Genomic DNA, 21,931 nt, shown 5'->3' with positions numbered 1-21,931 from the left:
CCTAATTCCATTTACACCTGAAATAACACAAAACCCAAAAGTCCTACAAAATATGTCCACCTTGAAATGTAAGCTAGTCTGACCTTGAAAGAGACCACATCACAGAGACATTGTCACCTTTGATAACAAGGTCCTTGAACCCAGCTTCAATAGCAAAACAAATCGCTTTTCTGCAAGCTAGCAATTCAACCTCGTTGCTATCAACTTCTGCAGAACGCTTTGCCGACAGAGTAGCCATATCCTCGCCCTTTTCATTGCGGATAATCACACTAATCCCCACTGTTGCAGGATCCAAGAAAGAAGCCACATCAATGGTCACCATATTTAATAATAAAATCATAATTCCATGACTTTAATTTAAATAGTTGTAATAATCCTAAAATAGAAATGGAAAATTGTTAGTTTAATTGCAGTCGTTCAATATAAAGTTATAAACTTATATATACCCAATATAGATTTCTATTCAGGTGCTCATTCAGTGTCGAAATAAAAGTTTTGTAATATATAAATATATATATATATATATTTATTTATTTATATATGCTAAGTCAAACTTTTTTTTATGGGATTCTAAGTCAAACTTTGCTACAACATTTTTATTATTTTTGTTGGAGTTTCTCTCCTTTTCAAATCAAATTGCGAAAATCAGAATGTGGGCCCAGTTGTATTATTTTACTTCTTATTAGCTTATATCTCATGCATATGCAAAAATATACTTAAAATATATACATTAAGACGCAAAGTCTATATAATTCCTACCTATATAATTTAAATACTATTGATATATAGTCATTCTTGTATTTTGTTTAACTTTTTAAAAAATCTTGTAAGAATATTATTAGGTAGAACATATAAATTGTCCATATTTTTTTATATATTTTTATTAATTCTTAATTTTTGATATTCTTTTTTTTATGGTTTATTAATTCTAGACTTTTTGGTTTTTATACTTAATAACTCACTTAAATGAATATCTATGATGTGGTCCCACATTTAACTCTAAAATTAAGAAATAAAACTCTCTAAAAATAAATGATTTAGGACAAATGGCACAAAATTTGATTTCTATTGTAGAATCTAATTGGATTTTCTCTAAACTTTGGCTATTAATAAATACTAAGTTTTACCTATTAATATATATATATATAGATGACTTATAAATTTGAATTTTTTTTAGTTATATGATTATGTTTTTTATGATTTATTATATTTGACTCCTCATTTTCTACAATAAATTAACTAATTTGGCAAAAAATTTAAAAATTTAGATTATATGAGACACATGGCGCAAAATTAAACTTTAATTGAAATTCAATTTTTACACTAAATTAACTCACTTAACACAAAATTTTAAAATTTAGATTAGATGAGACATGTAGCGCAAAATTTGACTCTAATTTAATTTTGATTTGAAATTTCATTGGAATTTCTGTCTGCTTTACCTATTGTTATATATATAAACTAGTATATAATCTATGCATATGTACGGTGCAATTAAAAACAACACAATTACACATATATGGATTCAAATTATACCTTGTTTAAGTCATAAACATATACATGAGTTTTACTCTTTCTTTCTTCTTTATTTATTTTATTTTACTTTTTGGATATACACATGAGTTTACTCTTTTTTATTGGGTTTTTTTTTATGGTTTATTTATATTAGACTCTTCGTCTTTTGCACAACATTAAATCACCTAGAAATTAAATATATATATATATATATATATAGGACACGTGGCGTAAAATTAAACAACAATTATAATCCAATTTGAAATCTAGTTAGATTTTCTTTCAGCTTTACCTATTAATATATATATATATATATATACTAGTATGTAACCCATGCTTACATAAGGGCATAATGAATTGTAGTGGTGCTATTGATATTAGTTTGGGTTATAAACAAAGGAGTCAATGCCATACTCAAGGCCGTTTTGTTTTGATTAGAGAAACGAAATATTTTGGTACCGGTTAATACCAGTGTACTGTTTCGAGGTTATCGCAAATTTTTGTAATATATATATATATATGTGTGTGTGTGTGTTTAATAATCAAAATTTATATAGATTATTAAGAGCAATTAAAATTTATAAGCATCTATTTCACTTAATATGTAAATCTTTAGTTCATATATCTAAGTCAATGGTATCAACCCACTAAACAATAATATTTTCATTAAAATAAAATAAAAAGATAGATGAGAATAATATATTAAAAAATTATAAATTAAGAATTTAAAAAAAATAAATAAAAAAACCATGTACAGACAAGGGTACAGTTGAAATTAAAGGTGTACTTGAACTTTTAAATTTGTTTACACATTTCAAATTTCAATATCTTTAGTTTTACTCTTCACGTGTGGTATCAGACACACAAAATAAGATTATGAGAGCATTCACATTTGGTATCTAAAAAAATCTAATTTTACCATCTCAAAAGTTATTTTATCATTTATATCATACCATTTTTCAACACAACTAATATCCCAAATTCTATTTTTTTTCCCAGTTTATTTAAATCCTTTTTTTTTTTACTATTTCACTCTCTTCCTTTTCCTCTCTTTCTCCCTCTGCCTCTAGCACCGGCCACAACAAATAAAATAAAAAATATAGCCACCACGCCACCACCATGCCATCCACCAATGCACTACCACCTCCACATATCCTAGCACCACCCACCAAACCATCAAACCAAAACCAAAACCACATTAAAAAAAAAAAAAAAAAAAAAAAAAAAAAAAACCATCAGTTCAAACCCAAAAGAACCCACGCCACCAAGAAACCCCCAATCTCCACCGAGAAACCCACCAATCTCCACCAATCCAAACCCACGCCACCACCTGACCCACGATACACCGATCCATCTATCCAAACCCATCACCTGACCCGCAACTCCAAACCCATGACCCACACAGCTCACTAATCCAAACATAACCCACCACAATCTTCGATCTCCACCGATCTACGCCGATTGCCATGCCATGACCATGAATCCAGCCCAACTCTAGTGCAAGCTTTGAATGAGAAAGAGAGATGTGAGATGAGAGAAAGAGTGAGGAGGGAGGAGCTCTATGAGAGAGAGAGAGAGAGAGAGAGAGAGAGAGAGAGAGAGAGAGAGAGAGAGAAAACAAAAAGTGAAAAAGAATAAAATATCATTTTTTTGGTTTACAATTGAGCTACAGTGCCATCCTACATATAGGATGGCATTGTAGCACAATTACAAATTTTTTTGCAATTCCAAGGTTTTACAAGACCGGGTAATGGGCAATTTTTGTGCCTTGATGCTAAAATACATCAACCTATGGCATATAGGAGACCGGATGTGAATGCTCTGAGAACCACACAAAATAAAAGAAAATGAACAAGTTAGCTATAGACTCAATCAAAGGACAAAACAACAAAGAAGAAGAAGTGAAGCCAACAAATGAAACTATAGGAAGGTGAGCAGATGACCAGAGACATGATAACAAAGACCGGCGAAGTGGAGGTGGCAACGGCGGCATGGGCCATTCACCAATAACTTTTGTTCTTCATTTTTTTTCCCATTCATTTTATAGGTTTTTTTTTTTACTGGCCGATTTTTATTTTCCGGCCGAAATGGCCGATATTCGCCGGTATGTCAAGTATACTCAGATATAGACTGGTATTTTGAGCGATATGATTTAAGGGTGTTTCTGTATTGTTTTACTCACTGGAATAAGAAATACCGGCTGTATCGGCTAGTATGGTACAGTATTAACTCCCTTGTTTATAAAACATATAGGATATTAGTTTAATCAAGACATTTGGAGGTACTAAAATAGTTTTTTTTTTTTTTTTTTTTTTTTACAATTGTCATGATATAGATGATGCCAAGTTTCTCATTACATTGCTATTATGTATATAATTTTGAAAATCATTGTTGGATACTACATATACAATATGAATTCACAATCATTGTCCATGAAATTCTACTAAATGCAACACAAAATAAATTAAAATAAAAATCGGTCCAATAAGATCCCTAAATTGAATGGGAATTGGTGTATGGGATCATTCAGCTCAATTACAATATTTTATGTTCAAAATCCTAACATACAAAATATTTAAATAATAACAATATAAAAAAATATACTCATTAGTTTAGAGAAAAAATAATAGCAAAAATCTAAACAATTTAATTTGTATGAAAAACTAACAAAAGCAAATTTCAATTTTGAATCTAATTAAATTTTCTCTAAGCATTGGTTAAATGGACCGTATATAGTCATGGTGTGTGTGTGTGTGTGTGTGTGTGTCTCTCTCTCTCTCTCTCTCTCTCTATGTGTGTGTGTGTGTGTGTGTGTGTGTGTGTGTGTGTGTGTGTGTGTGTGTGTGTGTGTGTGTGTGTGTGTGTGTGTGTGTGTGTGTGTGTGTGTGTGTGTGTGTGTGTGTGTGTGTGTGTGTGTTTTATTATAGTTTATTTATATTGAACTTCTCCTTTTCTACATTGAATTAATTCACTTGGCACAAAAATTAAAAAACTTACATTAGATGAGACATATAACACAAAATCAACTCTAATTGAATTTCAATTTTTACATTAAATTAACTAATTTAGCACAAAAATTTATAAAATTAGATTAGATGGGACACGTGGTGCAAAATTAGACTCTAATTAAATTCTAATTTAAAATCTAATTGGATTTTCTCTCAGTTTTACCTCTATCTATATATCTATATATATAGATATATATATATATATATATATAGATATATTCCTCTTCTCCCCAGTTAACCAAACAGTGCAAACTGAACTTTTTCCATCTTGAAATAGTGAAACATTTTCTTCCTTCAAATAAAGTTTAAAGAAAAAAATAATAATAATTTGGTAACACAAAAAGATGCACAACTTTTAACCCAATTTTATCTCATGATTGACTGTGATTAGTGAAAAAAAAAAAAAAATAGTTGCCAATTCATGTAAAAAATGACCATCAACCAAGTATAATCTAACACGTAAAATAATTGTAGCAAAAATTGAAAATTTGTTTATGGTAGTAAATGAATTGGTAAAAGAAACCTTTTTTTTTTCCTCATTCCTTACTCTTTTTCTTTGAACAGTTCTTAAATTACAAACTCTACTGTACCACAGATTTTTTCACAATTATTTTATTTGATAAATTGTGATTGAGAGCTTATCATTTTCACATAAAACAACAATTATTTCTTCATCATTCATAATTTGTTGACATATAAAGTTGTGACAAAATTAAAAACAGTAATGTGGCCCTAGATTTTATCTTTTTATTTTCATCCTCTTTCCTCTCTCTTCCTTCAATCTAGATACAACAAAAAACATTCCTTTCTCTTTTCTCATTCTGTATATGCAACCAAACGGAGTGGCAAGGTCTTGAATTGAAGAAAAGAAAAGAATTTTAAAAAGATAAGAGACCAATGAAAATGATACAGTCTAACCTCACAGGCACACAAGATACTTTCTCAGGCTCAGCCCATGGCCTCTGCTATTGTCTTTACTCTTAGTCACAAACGTCCTTTTTGTTTTTAGCTTTTGTTGGTAAAAGAATACCACGTGCATGCCCAACAGAAAGTCAAACTGCTCCCATGAGCCATGACAGCAACCATGCAGAGCCTTTAGAGGTTCAGCCTTCTTAGACGTACGTGTTTGCATTCCAAACTGTGGTTCACGTTTTTTTACCTTTTCTTTCTTTGTTTTAAAGTCATGTACTGAAGCAAAAAATTTCTGAAAAAGTTCATCTATTATTAATTGTCCGACTTTCAAACATGTAAGATATTATTATTTTGGTAGATGTAGAAAAAAGTAACCAATGTTCAACTCACTCTATGCTATAGCTAGTAGCTATAGTTTATTAGTGTGTACTCATCTGTCTAACGATGAAATTTTGGATGTGGGTTTTATGGTTGAGACTTTAACTAATAACTCCACTTTGATGGCTATGGAAGTCACATATGTTAAAGGTTGTTTATTTTATTTTATTTTTTACAATGCTTTAGGTGGCTATCTGTTTCATTAGTTGCAAAAAGTTTAATAGAATACGGTTGTCTGAATATTCTGGAAAGCTTCCATCTCGTATGGTGATGGAGATATATTAGTCTTTACCGTTAATGGTTAAACTATCATAGTCTTGTTAAATAGTGCTTTCATGATTCAATTTATGGCCATTGTCATTGCAATAGATACAAGAACCTAACCGCACCTTTTCAGGGTGTACTATTGCAATGTCATTACAAGGGGTCATTTTATTTACTTTTGAGAAGAAACAAACGACAAAAATAAAAATTGACTACTCGTTAGCATACCGTATATCTTTCTCTTCGGTTTCTGTGATAATGATGTTCATTTTGTGGTCATCTTTTCAGCTAGTATCTGCAAAAACATTGTCTGTGATTTAACCCCCATATTGCACTAGAGCTACATATTTGGTTGCTGTTTCTTAATCGTAAGTCACTGGACTGTTTTCAATTTCACTATGTTGCCTTGAATATGTTATAGCACTTTTAAGCTGAATTTTTGTATAGTACTAATGTTGGATTTTTTTTTTTTTCCTGGTTCATCAGGACATTACCATACCACTAAAGCTATAAAAAAAAAATGCTGTAGTGTTCAATTTACAAAGCTCTCACTTTTATAGGGTTTGATTGTAGGGTTTGAAAGAGATGATCCATAAAAAGTCTTACCACAGAAGTGTTATGGGATATATAAGCCATGCAGTTTTATTATAGTAATATTTTGGACCTGTCAAGTTTTGTATAATATATAGCTTATTAAGTTGCTAGCTCAATGGCAATGGCTATTCTAGTGAAAGTGATTCTAGGCTCAATTGGGTTTGCAATTTTCTGGATATTGGCGGTTTTCCCTGCTGTACCATTTCTACCCATTGGGAGGACTGCAGGGTCCCTTCTGGGGGCTATGCTTATGGTCCTTTTTCAAGTCATATCTGCAGATGAAGCATATGATTCAATAGATCTCTCTATCATTGGTCTTCTCTTTGGGACAATGGTTGTTAGTGTCTATCTTGAGAAAGCAGATGCATTTAAGTACTTGGGGAGGTTGCTCTCATGGAATTGCTTAGGTGCAAAGGACTTACTTTGTAGAATCTGCGTAATATCTGCCATTTCAACTGCTCTTTTCACCAATGATGCCTCATGTATGGTTTTGACAGAGTTTGTACTCAAAGTTGCAAGGCAACATAATCTCCCACCTCTTCCATTCTTACTTGCCCTTGCCTCAAGTGCCAATATTGGGTCTTCAGCAACTCCAATTGGCAACCCCCAAAACCTCTTTATAGCTTTTCAGAGTAATATTTCCTTTCTAGATTTTTTCATGGGAATGCTTCCTGCTGCGCTTGTGGGGGTTCTTGTGAATTCTATAATTATTATATGCATGTATTGGAGTTTATTATCTGGGTGCAAGGAAGAAGGAGATACTGCCGCAGAAGTTGTTGCTGAGGATGAAGTGAGGTCTCACAGGTTTTCACCAGACACAATATCACATTTGAGCAATGGAAATACGAATGGCTCCCTGAGTGCCACTGTGGACTCGTCATATTTTGTAACTCTTAGAAGCCTAGTTCGTTCAAGTGAGAGTGAAAGACCTATAATTCAAAATGGTGCCTCGGAATTTATAAGGAGTTCAAATGCATCATTGAGATGGAGAATGATATTTTGGAAATTTTGTGTTTATCTTATTACATTAGGAATGCTGATTTCTTTGCTTATGGGTGAGAACATGTCTTGGACTGTAATTGCTGCTGCACTAGCTCTTATTGTTCTTGATTTCAAGGATGCTCAGCCATGCCTAGAAAAGGTAATGTTGACCGCTTGTTGGATGAAGACTCTTACTATTACAAATTTGGGAAACGTCTAAAATCTTGACTTGAGGTCGTGATTAGTTTTAAAAGAAATGTGTGTTTACGATGCGTAAGTAGGTGTATGTAATAGATATTACCCTTAATTAATTTTTTATTTATTTATCTCATCAATTTTTTAAACTTATGCAATAAATTTGTAAGGGTGGTGTCTAGCTATTACACGTACTCTACTCTAGTAGTGTACCCATAGCACGCACAGTTGCAATTTGTAGCATTATGCGTACTATGTGTACACTTGGCTATGTGTATTAGTCATTTCCGAATTTGTAATATCACTGTGTAATCGGGATTTATAATATAATTAATTCTGTCCTTATTTACCTCCTTGAGCAGGTTTCGTATTCCCTTCTAATTTTCTTTTGTGGAATGTTTATCATGGTTGAGGGCTTTGACAGAACTGGAATTCCCAGTTCTCTATGCAAGGATTAACCGTGTCAGTGGGATAGCTGTTCTAGCCCTTGTCATCCTTGTCTTGTCAAATTTGGTTTCAAATCTACCAACGGGTATGCTCATGTCTCCCTTTTCTATATTGTTCTTTCATTTGTCAAGTAGCTTTTTGAGTGACGATAGAGAGATGCTACAACTTCTGTTTCATAATCTCATATGTCACCGATGACAAGTAATTTAAACACTTATTTATTATATTGTTAAAGCGGTATCAATCATATTCATTATTACGTTAATCTATAAATCTTTCTTGATAAATTTGATAATAACATTAACATTTTCCTTAACTTTCTATAATATATAACATCCTCATCTCAACCATTGGAAAGAAGAGGGGAAATGGTGAGTATTGGGCAGAGCTTAATTTATTATTTGATTGCGCATTTTTGAATTTTCGGTGATTACATTCATAGTATGCTAGAAAACAAGTTCTTAATAAAGCAATGATTCTCTTACACTCATTTTTTATATCAATTTTTATATGTTAAAATGTGGACATTTTCATATCAATTTTGAATATTAACATAAAATAATGGAGGTAAACGAGTTCTTCTTAATAATGGGTTTTTCTTGTTTATTTAGAGTAGTGATTTGCATTACTATTGCATATAACATCAAAATTATTTAGCGAACCAAAAAAAAAAAAACACATGATACAGTTTTACTGTTGCTTTTAACCTCATCATCATGCTTATTAAAATTGTTGTTCAGATTATATGAGAGAAAAGAGAGAATAAAGAGCGGATACTGAATTAATGTGATTCAAGTTCAACTTTAAAGGTTTACATCTACAATAGGGTGAAACTTGTTGCAAAAAGACACTAGACACAAGTCGTATTCTCTACCGCAAGAGGCTGCAATATCTATATATACTTATATGTATAGAGACTAATACTAAACTATCTATAAAAACTAACCCCTATATATCCCAATATATATAGTACTATATTATAGTATACTAAACCTAGATAAATGTCTCTTAACAATGTTAACATTATCTCAGTTCTGTTGCTTGGAGCACGGGTGGCAGCAGCAGCAGGTGCAATTTCTTTAAGCTACGAGCATAAGGCTGGGCTCATGTTATCTTGGGTTAGCACAGTGGCTGGGAACCTATCGCTACTGGGCTCAGCTGCCAACTTGATAGTGTGTGAGCAAGCTCGCCGTGCTCCACTACACCTTACCTACAACTTATCTTTTTGGAAACATCTCAAATTTGGGGTTCCCTCCACACTCATAGTCACTGCAATTGGTTTGACACTCATCCATAGTAGTAGTAGTACGTACGTACCCGCCAAGACACTGATTTGTGCGGACAACTTTTAGAATCTGGGAAAAGCACTCAGAAAAGTGACAGTGGCCTGAATAATTTGGAAGGTAGCATTTTGGAGGAGAAGTTTCTGTTGGAACTTGGAACTTGGAAGTTCTCAAATGTTTTTATTTTTTTCCCCAAAATAAATGAATAATTGCTCGTTCACGAATCCTTTTACCTGTACCCATAATGTCAGTAGCTATAGTCTATAGATACTGTCAATGGTAGAGAAATCAAGATTCAAGAATGTAATGATGTTGTTGGTACTTTAGCCGTAGAGGCAAACACCATATGGGGGGGTAGCAGGAGTTTGGTTGGAGCTATGAATCTTCTTGCATTGCCTATATATATGGTTTTATTAATCTCAAGTAAACTTATGGATTCTCGTTTACACTCGCGCGCTATGTCGTTATTTCACATCACCCATTTCATATTTTAAAAGTAGACCTTAAAAAATATGTGTATATATATCGCGCATAAAATTTTGTAAGTAATTTTTTTTTTGTAACTATAATTATTGCTATAATTATTGCTTTTTTTGTAACTATAATTGTTGCTTTTTTTTTTTACTTAAAAAAAAAAATTGATTCTTGAAATATATTTGATAAATGTTAGGCTCCATTGGTTTTGGTAAAATGCTATTATTTAAAAAAAAAAAATTGATTCATTTTTTTATATACATATTTTGTTGTGACCTTGAAAATAAAATAGAAAACGTTTATTTTGGAATTTATTTGCGATGGTTTGTTGGGTATGTGACATTTGAGAAAACATTTTCCACACTTAAAAGAGGAAAATGTGCCAATTTTTGTGTTGGTTTAATGGCACCTCCCTAGGTAATAGTACCCAGAGGTTGAGGAAAATGTCTTCCATTTTATTGGACTTGTTTTTCATTGTATATATCGAACACCATAAAATTTAGATAGTGTTTTCCATGGAGTCAAGGACATTTTTCTTAAAATTTTAATTATTTTTTAGTGCATTGGATTCCATTTAAGTCTTTGAGTTATTCTTAAAAAAATTTATATATAACTCAACTGATTGATATTTCTTAGTATTTTCAATAAAAACATCAATTAAATTCCCACTCCACCATTATAACTATCAAATTATCCAAAAAAGAATGATGTATTTTGAGCTATTCAGTGAGTGATAATCCCTCCTTTCTCTTAAATTTTCTTCACCGAGCACAAGGAGGATTTGATTTCTTGTAGTCCACAATCCACATTATGGGTTATAAAGGAAATAGATTCTTCTTAATAGGCTTAATCTATGGTTGTCGTTTTGATCTGGGCTCGGAAGAGGTAGTCCACATTATGGGTTTCTCATGGACCAGCCATACCTTGGGCCATTTCTCAAATCTACCAACTGGTGATCGAATTCGTGATTCGTTGGCAACACAAGACCTTCCAAAGAGCAAGGACCTGGATCTGTTGGTTTGTTGGCATAAAAAAAAATGTACGTTATAAAATCAATAAAAATGAGAAGTAGTGGGAAAAGAAAATTGGGTCAACATAATGAGAATTTGAGATGTCTTAAAACTAATAAATAAAGTGAATAATTGAATAATACTACTAGTCATTTAGATTCACTTCCATTTCTAAAGCTCTAGCTAGGTCTCTTAAAACCCTTTTTTTTCCCACCAAAGGAGGATTAAAATAATTAACTACTCGTCTCTTGGTATAGTAATATATTGTCTTTTGTTAAGGAATTGTTTGTTAGTCTCTTAACTTTGGATTGGGCTACTGTTAAAGAAGCTTAGTAGTAGGTTGTCCTGTCCTTTCTTTCACTCATAGCTTAAACATTTGACCATGTAGAATCGTAGATAGTGATATTGAACTTGTGCTAATTACTAAGTATAGCCAAAACAAAGAAACTTTTATGTATATATTTATACAACTAGTACAAAGTTGACCAACCATAGAAACTCATGAAAGTTAGCTTTTGTGTGTGTGTGTGTGTGTATATATATATATGGACTTTAGCCATTCATACCCACAAAAGTTAAATGCAATTGATCCAGACCATGCTTAAGGATCAACCTATGAGGATGAACTTTTTCTTGACTTAATTATTTGCTATTATATATGTAACTATTTCGTTTCGTTTGCTTTGACTTAAAAATGTTTATAACAAAAAAAAAATGTTTATAACAAAATAAAATCATTTTCTTAGGTCTGGCCAGGACTTAATTTGAAAATAAATTTAAAAATAAGAATCAGTGCATTTAGTATTGGCTTAAAAAACCAGCATTTTTTATTATTTAGTTTATTTTTACTACTATTCATGAATTTCATTGCACTTTTTAGTATTATTCATGAATCTCACTGTACTATTTTAACTATCTTTTAGCATTATTCACAATATTTTTAACAAAAAAAAAATTAATTTTAAATAAATAAACTGTTTTCAAACTGACACATACCATTGAAAATTTTATTGACTAAACTTTTCTACCGTACCAAAACATTTTTTTTCGCAGAAATTACTCTGAAGTTTACTTCCATACACGTTTGATAAGTTCAAACCTACCCACATGAATCATTGGAGTGAAACACATGCTAAGTTCAAACCTACCCACACGTGTATGTTTTTGTCACGAGGTGAGAGAGAGGAGAGAGAAAATGGGACGTGCCAAGTTGATAGTGGATGGTTAAATATAAAAGGACCCCACAATAATAAGTAACCCTATTATATACATCTCCCCTAGTATAGATTAGCTAGGCCGATCTTTCATCTCCAACATCAACACCCATATACATCTTTCTTATTTTCCATAAAATATTGAACTTGTCTCTTACGTTGTGCCCACTTCTCGGATTTTCAGGAAGAAATCAGATTTTCGGGGATAAAAAACAAAACAACCTCTCATTTTCTTCCTGTGCATATATATATGGAATACAAAATAATAGGGAAAGCCCTTTACATACACATCAACATTAATTTTGGTCACCTAATTATAATTAGCTTTTTTGTGATAGATGCAAAACTAGTTGACATTTAGAAGAAATTGCTCAAATTTTGTCTTGAAATTTCCAACAAATTATTTATTCTTTGAGTGAGAATAAACACCCCCTCTAAGTCTCTAACAATAGTTATCAAAGATAGGAATTTGATCCGGTGTATGTTTTGGGTCATTGGACCACTAGTTAAAAATTGATAGATCAATTTAAAAATGATATAGAATATTTTACAATAAAATATAGAAGCATATAATTAATTACATAGTTATTAAGACAGTATTAATTATTAAATAGTCTTTATATAAGGAGTAATTATTGGATACTCTCGAAGCACCACAAATGCATACTCTCTTCTCTCACATAACTGTGGATCCCACTAATTAAATTTATGGTAGGACTCACAATTTATGTGAGAAGGGGAAGTACACATTTATGGTACTCCCGAAATACCCAATAATTACCCCCTTATATAAAGACTATTTAATAATTAATACTGTCTTAATAACTATGTCATTAATTATTAGATACTCTCGGAGTACCATAAATGCATACTCCTCTCTCTCACATAATTGTGAGTCTTATTAATTAAATTCATGGTGGGATCCACAATTCATGGAAAAATTATTGAATACTCCGAGAGTACCATAAATGCGTACTCCCCCTCTCACATAAATTGTGGGTTTCACTATAAATTTAATTAGTGAGACCCATGTTTATGTAAAATGGGGAAGTATGCATTTGTGGTACTCCGGAGTATCCAATAATTACCACAATTCATGTGAGATGGAAGAGTACACATTTATTGTACTCCTGGAGATTCAATAATTTTCCGTAAAAAATATATATGGAGTTAATATTCAAATAAACACTCATATGATAAATTGTAAAGGAAGATTGAGTTTAACTTAAAAGGAAAATATACAATTATGAAAGAAAAGTTGGACATATCTAACCAATACATATAGAAGCTGAAGCACATAATTTTTTTTAACAGAAAAACTAGCTTTTTAGCACATAGTTACTATTTCATACTCGCACAATACACATGAAAGTTCAAGAAAGTATTGTCTTTCTTTGTTTTATTTTATTTTTTTAAATATGAAATTTGATAATTATGATAGTTATTAATAGACATTTATTGTGATTGTTCTTGTATATTAAAATTAATTATTCTACCTTTTTAAGAATTAAAAATGATGAGGTAAGATTCTAAGGAAGTTTTTGCTCAATAATGCAATTTGAAAAATTATTTGGTCAAATAGAGTTGTTTCAAACTTATATCGAAAAATAGCCTCTTTTTGGAGTTGTTTCTAGTGGAACTCAATTTCTTCAAAAGTTGAGTTTCACATCAATCGTATCCACGGACCACATTATTAGATTTGACATGAAATTTGATTATTGAAGAGTTAAGCAATTGAGTTGTACTTAAAATGAGTCTAAATTCTAAAAAGAGTTTTATTTTTTAATATATATATATATATATATAATAGATAATTAATATTAAAATTAAACCATTTTTGAAAGTTATAACTTTCATCATAATTTTAGAAATAAATTATGAAAATACTCTTAAATAAATAGTACAAAAGATTGTACTCATTTATATCTTCCCTAAATATAGTATTTTTCTTTTTAGGGGTTTGAGTGATAGTATAATGTCCTCTATGTTGCTCTATGTTTGGTCTTTGAACCCATCTCCTCCACCGGGACCCCCACCTCCCCCCTTTAGCTATAATTTTTTTTTTCCTGCAAAAGACCAAAATGCCTATCTATTTATAGTTTTGTAAATACTAAATCATAACTAGTAAGTGATTCGGGGTACATTAAAAAAAGAAAAAGAAAGAAGATGTTAAAGAACCTGTCCAGACTTTCCAAGTTATAAAGAATCCACTGAGTTTGACTAGATTTTATCAGATTATATGTTTAAACAGTCTAATTAATTAAATACTAGAACCAATCTAATTATTGGATCGCACTAATTCATCTATTCGAGCCTACCAAATTTGTTCGGTTTTAATAACTATGCTTCCAACTATTTTCCTTTTTATATTAATAATACAAAAAAAATCCTAACTGTTAAAGTTTGAGGCTATAATTATTAATTAGAGCATATACCAAGTCAATAAAGTATTCCACATGGCTTTCTCCCAGAATGAACACACCCCAGGTGGAGAAGGGCATAAGAACAACTACCAGGAACCATCCAATGTTTTATAACTACCAGTGTAATTCTGGCCATAAACAAAGCAACATTTGTAAAGCTTATATTATTTAATTTGGTGGGTGAAGTGAAATTGCAAAGAACTCTTTTCTAATACCCAGCAATTAAAAAAAAAAGTATTTTCTAATTAGTGGGGTTAAACTGGTTTTGACTTTTAGTAAGTAAACGCGGTTGTCCTCTAGTGAGTACAAATTTACATAATGTTTTCACCATAATGTAAACTTAAAAAAAATTCAACAAATTTAATATTCAAATAATTTATATCATATATTAAACTGCTTCAAAGTCTTATTTTATTTGACAAACATGACCTAATACAACGTGAAAATATGCGGGAACTGGGAAAGCACTAGAACATGACAAAAGACCTAAACTTTCAATAGAAATTTGACGAAGAATTTTAGCTGATGCAGGACTTTCATACATTGTGGAAGAAACTGACAAATTTGGAAATTACAGTGAATTGAAGGAGAATTTAAAGTGATGATAGGGATTATTATGTGACTTTGGTAATGTGCTGGAAAAATTAGTTGACTTTGGGAACTTCAACCATCAAGTTGAATATAATTTTATAGTAAACATATTTGACAAATAGGAGAATCCCTATCCTTTTCACATGGACTACAACAAAATAAAAGGTTTCAAATTGAGTAGAAAATTAAAAATAAAAAGGTTTCACATTGAGGAAAAAAAAATTCAAAGGTAATATATAGCATGACACACAATTGGAAATTATATGGTAAAGTATACAAAGAAAACCAGTGACTTTGGTAGAGACCCACTTATTCCTTTGAAACTATTTATAGCAAAAGAAAAAAAAAGTGCTTGAATGAACACTTTATTTATTTATTGGAAACGATATAATTGTATTTAAATAAATTATATCTTAAAAAAAAAAAGAAAAAAAAAAAGAAAGAGAAAACAGCTGGCTAGTGTATATCTTAACATTAAAGTAGAGGTATTCATGAACAAAAAAAATATCTGATCTCCTTCAAAAGTCCAAACTTATAAACAAAAAAAAAAAAAACAAAAACAAAACAAAACAAAATAAAAATTGATTAAATTCCAAAATGGTTAATCAGAAAAAACCAAAGACTTTTTGGGATCAGACTGTTTATTGTTACTCACTCTTTAGGGGTACACAAGACTCTGACCCTTGAGAATACTGGAGAGTTAGTTAATTGTTACTGAATGTCTGAAAGTTATTCGGGGGGGAAAAAAAAAGCTTGAAAGTGAAATGGAATCAAATCTAAAGGACAACTTTTAAAGTTTTAGCCCAAAAAAAAAAAACAGAATATAAACTCTAAACAGCAATTTTTATTAACTAGTGAGTGCAGTACAGAATCTACAGTTACATTACATATATGGAAATAAAAGGGGGTAAAAAAATATATATATATATATATATTAATATGACAAGATCAGTAAAAATAAATACTAGTAATAATTAATATCAACAATTATAAATATCATTAAATATTTGATATATATTTTTTTTATACAAGATAAAATTCTATTCTAATCTAATTTTAATGTTTATGCATGTAAAACCTTTTTATAAAGACTTAATATTGGCTTTTGTCCTCTGCACCCTTTAAGTACTTATATCTTTTTGAGTAACTTTCGCATCAAGGTGTGCAGCAGTAAATATTTGATAGTTAAAATATTAATAATACTAAAATAAAATAAAAATGCTTCTCTGAGACAAAGACACCATGTCTTAAGCTGAGCTAAGACATTACGTAGTTATGTTTACATACTCTCTCTCTCTCTCTCTCTCTCTCTCTCTCTCTGTCTTTACGCGATCTCTTTCATAAGCTTTCAACTAAAGAAAATTCCATCCAAATCCCAACAAAAAAAAATTAATTTTTTTTTTTCCATTTCCGATACCTAGGGTTTTGTATATTTATGGTGTAAAGCTCCTGCAATTACTGAAGGATTCAAGGAACTTGTATCATTCAGATATTTTTTTAGCTAAAATACCCACTTGGGTTTAGCGCAGATTCACTGCTTGGAGTAAATATAGTAAGTTTGAATTTTTTTTTTTTTCTCTTATCAAAATTTAGTAGATTATGTTTCTCAAAGTTAGTTAATTTAGTTGGGTTTTCAGTTTTTTTTTTTTTGGAAGTTTATTAGTAGATCTGTGCTAATTGGTAATGTTTCTGAGTAATTTGAGATGGTGATACTAGTTTGGTTTCCAAGAAAATTGGGGAAAGAGTGAATTTTTTTTATTTTTTTATGTTGTTCTGTATTCTGGTTTGTGGAATAGAGGTGAAATTGGTGGGTCAGTGACTTTCAGTAGAGTGGGTTTTTCGTTTTTCTGGAGGCCCAATTGATCAAAATTTGAAATTTGAATGTGTTATTTGCTTTGTTCTGTATATTCTATTGGGAAATGGAGCATAAATGCATTTTGGATTGGATATGAATGAGTTTTTAGCTGGTTTATGCTAGTGAAACTGAAACATATCTATTGAGGTGCGTATGTGAAGTTCAGAAGTTGAATTGGGCAGATAAATTGTAGGAAAATGAATTTGGGTATGTAAATGGAGAAAAATTATGATTTTGCTTCAATTGAGGCAGTAGATGCTGATATCCTGTGTATATTTTAGTTGTAAAATATAGATGCAAAGTTGTGAAAAGTCAAAACCCATCAGTTTTAGCGCTTTTGGATGCTATTTGTGTGATCCAAAACCTAGGTAAATTGAAGATCAGCGGCCAAGTTTTGGCTTTTAATACATTGTTTATATGAATGTGACATGAAATGGAGTGTGTTTGTTGGTTGCACAAGTGTGTCTGGGTGCCGGAGCTGTCTATATTGAGATATAAACAAATTATTCAATAGTTTCAGTTTCGTTGTAGCATACTTTTTAGATACACACAATCATTTCCGAACATCCAGTTGACACACAATACTGAATCGGAATTTTATACGCATTTAATCTTGTTTTGAAGATTTTGGTTTTTTTTTTGTTATATGTACACTTATTTAAGCAAATTCTTCTATACATTTCCTTCATGCATGTTAATTTGTGCATGTTTTACAAAGTTACATAGCTTTGGAGATCATTGAACACAGTACCAAGTCTCTTTCCAAAACTAAGATGCAGCTTCTCTTCCTGCAGGCTCCAATTATGTGCTACTAATTGTGAACCTTGTTCAATTCTAGACTTGGTAGTTTTGGCTCTCCCTAAGCTCCTTTGTGGTGAAGGTCATTGTTGGACTAGAGAATTGAACCTTTCATTGGTCTCAAAATTGTATAATTGTATGTGGTTATTACATCATGTATAGGTGTTATGTGATCAATCTTGATACTGGAAAATGGATTTTATTTAGAAATCTTCCTTGCTAATTTGGTAAACTTCTAATATAAAGTAACAAAATATGCCTATATGGTGGGGGAAGTCATCATCCAAAGAAGCGAAGAAGAAAGCAAACAAGGAAAGTTTCATTGACGTATTACAAAGAAAATTTAAGGGTCCATCTGAAGGTAAAGTGGACAGTAGATCAGGAGGGTCTCGAAGACATTGCAGTGACACAGTTTCAGAGAAGGGGTCCCGATCCCCCCAAGAATCAAGATCACCTTCTCCTTCCAAACATGTGGCAAGGTGTCAAAGTTTTGCTGAAAGAAATCATGCTCAACCACTTCCACTTCCTGGTGTACGCCCTGCAAGTGTAGTCCGTATAGATTCTGAAATTGGTATATCAACGAAACCCAGGTTGGAAAAAGGCTCCAAGCCATCGCCTCTTCCAATACCTGGATGCATTCGTGGCAGGCCAAATCCTACAGATTTAGATGGAGATATTGTCACTGCTTCAGTTTCTAGTGAGTGTAGCATTGATAGTGATGATCCAGCTGACTCACATCACCGTAGTCCTCAAGCAACTGATTATGATACTGGGACCAGAACTACTGCTGGCAGCCCTTCCAGGTGTGTTCGCATCTAACATTCACTTTAACACTTTAAGTACTGATATTTTGTTAAAGTTTCTATCTACTTTTCTAAATCACTGACCCCTTCATATTGGCTCCAAGGTGGTTTTGTTGTAGCCATTTCCAATACAGTGCACCCAAGACTCCAGATATCCACAGCAAGGTTGTAACCATTTTGGTTCTTAAAAACCTGGGAAACAAATGAAAAGAGAATTGAGTTCTACCATTAAGAAACATGTACTAAGGAAATCATGCTAAAACGAGAATCATTCTGACCTCAGGTGCCATCCAGTAAGGGCTCCCCTTGAATGATAGTGGACAAGACTGCCCAGTGATCTGCAAAGCATAAACAAAATAAGTTTGACAAGCAGGCTTGATCACACAGTCTAGGAAAGATAACATTTTTTTTTTTGGGGTGGGGGGGAGGGGGGTGTGGGGGGGATGACTTGGTTCACATGAAAACGTCATTTAGCGTCGCAATGCTGTACTTTTTTTTTAAGGTAGTGATCGTTTAAGCATGATTACTATTTTTATGATAATTCCAACTTATTATTTTCAGGTGCATCTTCCTTTACTAAATTCTCACTTCAAATCCAAATTGATTATGGCTACACTTACATGCTTGGCCATCCCAAAGTCTGCCAGCTTCACACGGCCAGCTGGGTCAACTAGTATATTTGCTCCCTTAATATCCCTGCACAGGAAATCTAGTTTAATAAGATAAACAATGTGTAAAGTTTGCAAATAAACAACTATAGTAACAGAAAATTTTATATTTCAAATCACTATACTCAGATATTTGGAAACTCAATTCACCTGTGGAGAGTATTTTTAGTATGTAGGTATGCAAGCCCTGACAAGATTTGTTGAGTATAACTACGAATTGCTAGTTCACCGAATTGTCCATAGTCTTGGAGAAGTTTATAAATGGAGCCACCAGATACATATTCAAGGTATATGTAAAGTTTGTCATCTACCTGTTCAAGGAGTTTTTAAAAAATTAGTATACTACAATAAATTGAATTGACAATTAAAAATATGCATTGCAAATGATGTGGCATTAGCCACACCAATATATGGTAGTGTGCAATTAGGTTATTCAAAGTACCAAAAACAGGTTAGTTCCCACAAGTTTCTGAGACTTGGGAACCACCATAGGAAAATTCTATTTAAAACTTCTTCTTTAGAGTGAGCATCATTTAAGGCATGGACTGTTTCCAGATTTCAAAACCATAAGATACAATAAATACAAAGAAAAAAAAAGAGGAAATCTTAAGTAGTTATAAAGAATGCTTAGCACATTAGCTGTAGGTTTGCAGACATAAAACATTAAACTTACTGTTTCAGACCCATAATACTGCACGATGTTTGGATGTTGTAAACGACTTAATAAAGCAATTTCCTGCCAAAACAGAACAGAAGAACTTCTTTCAACCAAAACAACAAGCAACTAAATGACTTATTTGGACAGATATCTAATGGGGATCAACTTACCTGCATTAATTGCTTAGCACTTTCCTTAGACTTTGCATCGTCTGAAAATAATGTGACCTCCTTCATTGCGCACATATCACCATTGTCACTAAACCAATCAAGGTTACAAATTAGATATGACCAACAATTGGAAAAATAAAAAGGGATTAGGACATTGCACCAGATATGCAAAAACAATATTAATCATATTTGATACAGTAAATAAGCATTGATGCAATTGATAAGCAAGACTAACATCAAAATTATCTATTCATTACACTCCCATGATAAAATTAAAAAAAAAAAAAGGATCAATAACTCATATTTTATATTACTTTGTTTTATACTTTTTATAAGTAGTAGACAGGTCAATGTAGGCATCAGTGAGAGCCAAAAGACATCTGCAACAAGAACACTGGCTTTCTGAGATGCTTTTTTTTTTTGTTATCAGATCCTCTAAACATGAGTATTATACATTTGTGTAACTGAGTAAAAGTGTACAGATAGTGGATTCAGAATTTTGCTTTTAGAGTATATACCTGTTAAAGCCAACATAAACAAGCCCAAAAGAACCTGTACCCAGCAGCTTCCCCTTTTTCCAGCGTGAGCCAGGGCTTGGTGGATTATCTGCCCTTCCTGGACTTCGGGGCACAGAGGGAGATGTTGCGGCTGAATTTGAATGAGAAAAGGGAGAAGAATTTACAATTGTTATAGGAGGAAGGGGTAAGCGGTGACTCTGTTGTTTCCCATCATCCGGCCAGCTTGTCTGTGACTCCAGGGGTGTCCCTCCTGCTCGAGGATGAATAGGTGTGACAGCACCACTTTGAATTCTGGAGCTTGGACCAGGGCTAGTCATTCGTGGACTCGGTACTGGAGAATACTCAGGGCTACCCCTGCTTTGTTGCCAAAAAAACTGTCCCGATACATCCCCCCCATTGAATTATGCCCAGAATTGTGACCCGAACCTGGACTAGAGCACTGCCCAGATCCAACAAAAGTGACATCTTGATAAGTCTTCCCAGTCCAGAAAGCAGAGTTTGTAGCTTGTTCAGTGCCAAATGCCCTCAGCGGACTTCTGGAAGGACTTGACATGGAGCTGTCTGGAGCACTGCAGAAAGCACCATTATAAGGAACCAGTAGATTCGGCACATGACTGCCTAAAGGCCTTCGTTTAGGTGATGTAGGGGACGTATGATTGCAGAATGAAAGGTTAAGAGGTTTTTTCCGTTCCCTTGGGTTNATTCTGGAGCTTGGACCAGGGCTAGTCATTCGTGGACTCGGTACTGGAGAATACTCAGGGCTACCCCTGCTTTGTTGCCAAAAAAACTGTCCCGATACATCCCCCCCATTGAATTATGCCCAGAATTGTGACCCGAACCTGGACTAGAGCACTGCCCAGATCCAACAAAAGTGACATCTTGATAAGTCTTCCCAGTCCAGAAAGCAGAGTTTGTAGCTTGTTCAGTGCCAAATGCCCTCAGCGGACTTCTGGAAGGACTTGACATGGAGCTGTCTGGAGCACTGCAGAAAGCACCATTATAAGGAACCAGTAGATTCGGCACATGACTGCCTAAAGGCCTTCGTTTAGGTGATGTAGGGGACGTATGATTGCAGAATGAAAGGTTAGGAGGTTTTTTCCGTTCCCTTGGGTTTGTTTGGGCAACGGTAGAGGATTGATCCCTGAGCTTCAAACTTCAGCAAATATTCAATA

General features: G+C 32.7%; 2 protein-coding genes and 1 pseudogene across 2 annotated transcripts; 2 read left to right on the top strand and 1 right to left on the bottom strand.

Annotated features, from left to right (window-relative positions):
- Positions 1-6,786: 6,786 nt before the first annotated feature.
- Positions 6,787-9,646, top strand: LOC111998936 (silicon efflux transporter LSI2-like; annotated as a pseudogene).
- Positions 9,647-16,557: 6,911 nt separating this feature from the next.
- LOC136067100 (mitogen-activated protein kinase kinase kinase YODA-like) lies at positions 16,558-18,791 on the top strand. Its single transcript, XM_065772414.1, has 2 exons — positions 16,558-16,841; positions 17,939-18,791. Exon 2 carries the CDS (start codon positions 18,198-18,200, stop codon positions 18,759-18,761), a length of 564 nt encoding a protein of 187 aa, XP_065628486.1. The 5' UTR covers positions 16,558-16,841; positions 17,939-18,197; the 3' UTR covers positions 18,762-18,791.
- Positions 18,792-18,798: 7 nt separating this feature from the next.
- On the bottom strand, positions 18,799-21,489 carry LOC111998937 (mitogen-activated protein kinase kinase kinase YODA). The gene is given in 8 exon segments (XM_024031050.2): positions 18,799-18,937; positions 19,024-19,083; positions 19,366-19,441; positions 19,564-19,724; positions 20,087-20,149; positions 20,242-20,329; positions 20,760-21,156; positions 21,159-21,489. Coding segments are annotated over 8 exon segments (1,305 nt in total). The 3' UTR covers positions 18,799-18,808.
- Positions 21,490-21,931: the final 442 nt, after the last annotated feature.

Source organism: Quercus suber, unplaced genomic scaffold, assembly GCF_002906115.3.
Source record: "Quercus suber isolate HL8 unplaced genomic scaffold, Cork oak 2.0 scaffold_5, whole genome shotgun sequence".
Lineage (NCBI taxonomy): Eukaryota > Viridiplantae > Streptophyta > Magnoliopsida > Fagales > Fagaceae > Quercus > Quercus suber.
The sequence above is the reverse complement of the archived record's forward strand: the minus strand, read 5'-3'. Positions and strand labels throughout refer to the sequence as shown.

What these genes read in the sequence shown, in the direction of transcription:
- LOC136067100 (XM_065772414.1), top strand. Translation starts at nt 18,198, where the DNA reads ATGCCTATATGGTGGGGGAAGTCATCATCCAAAGAAGCGAAGAAGAAA.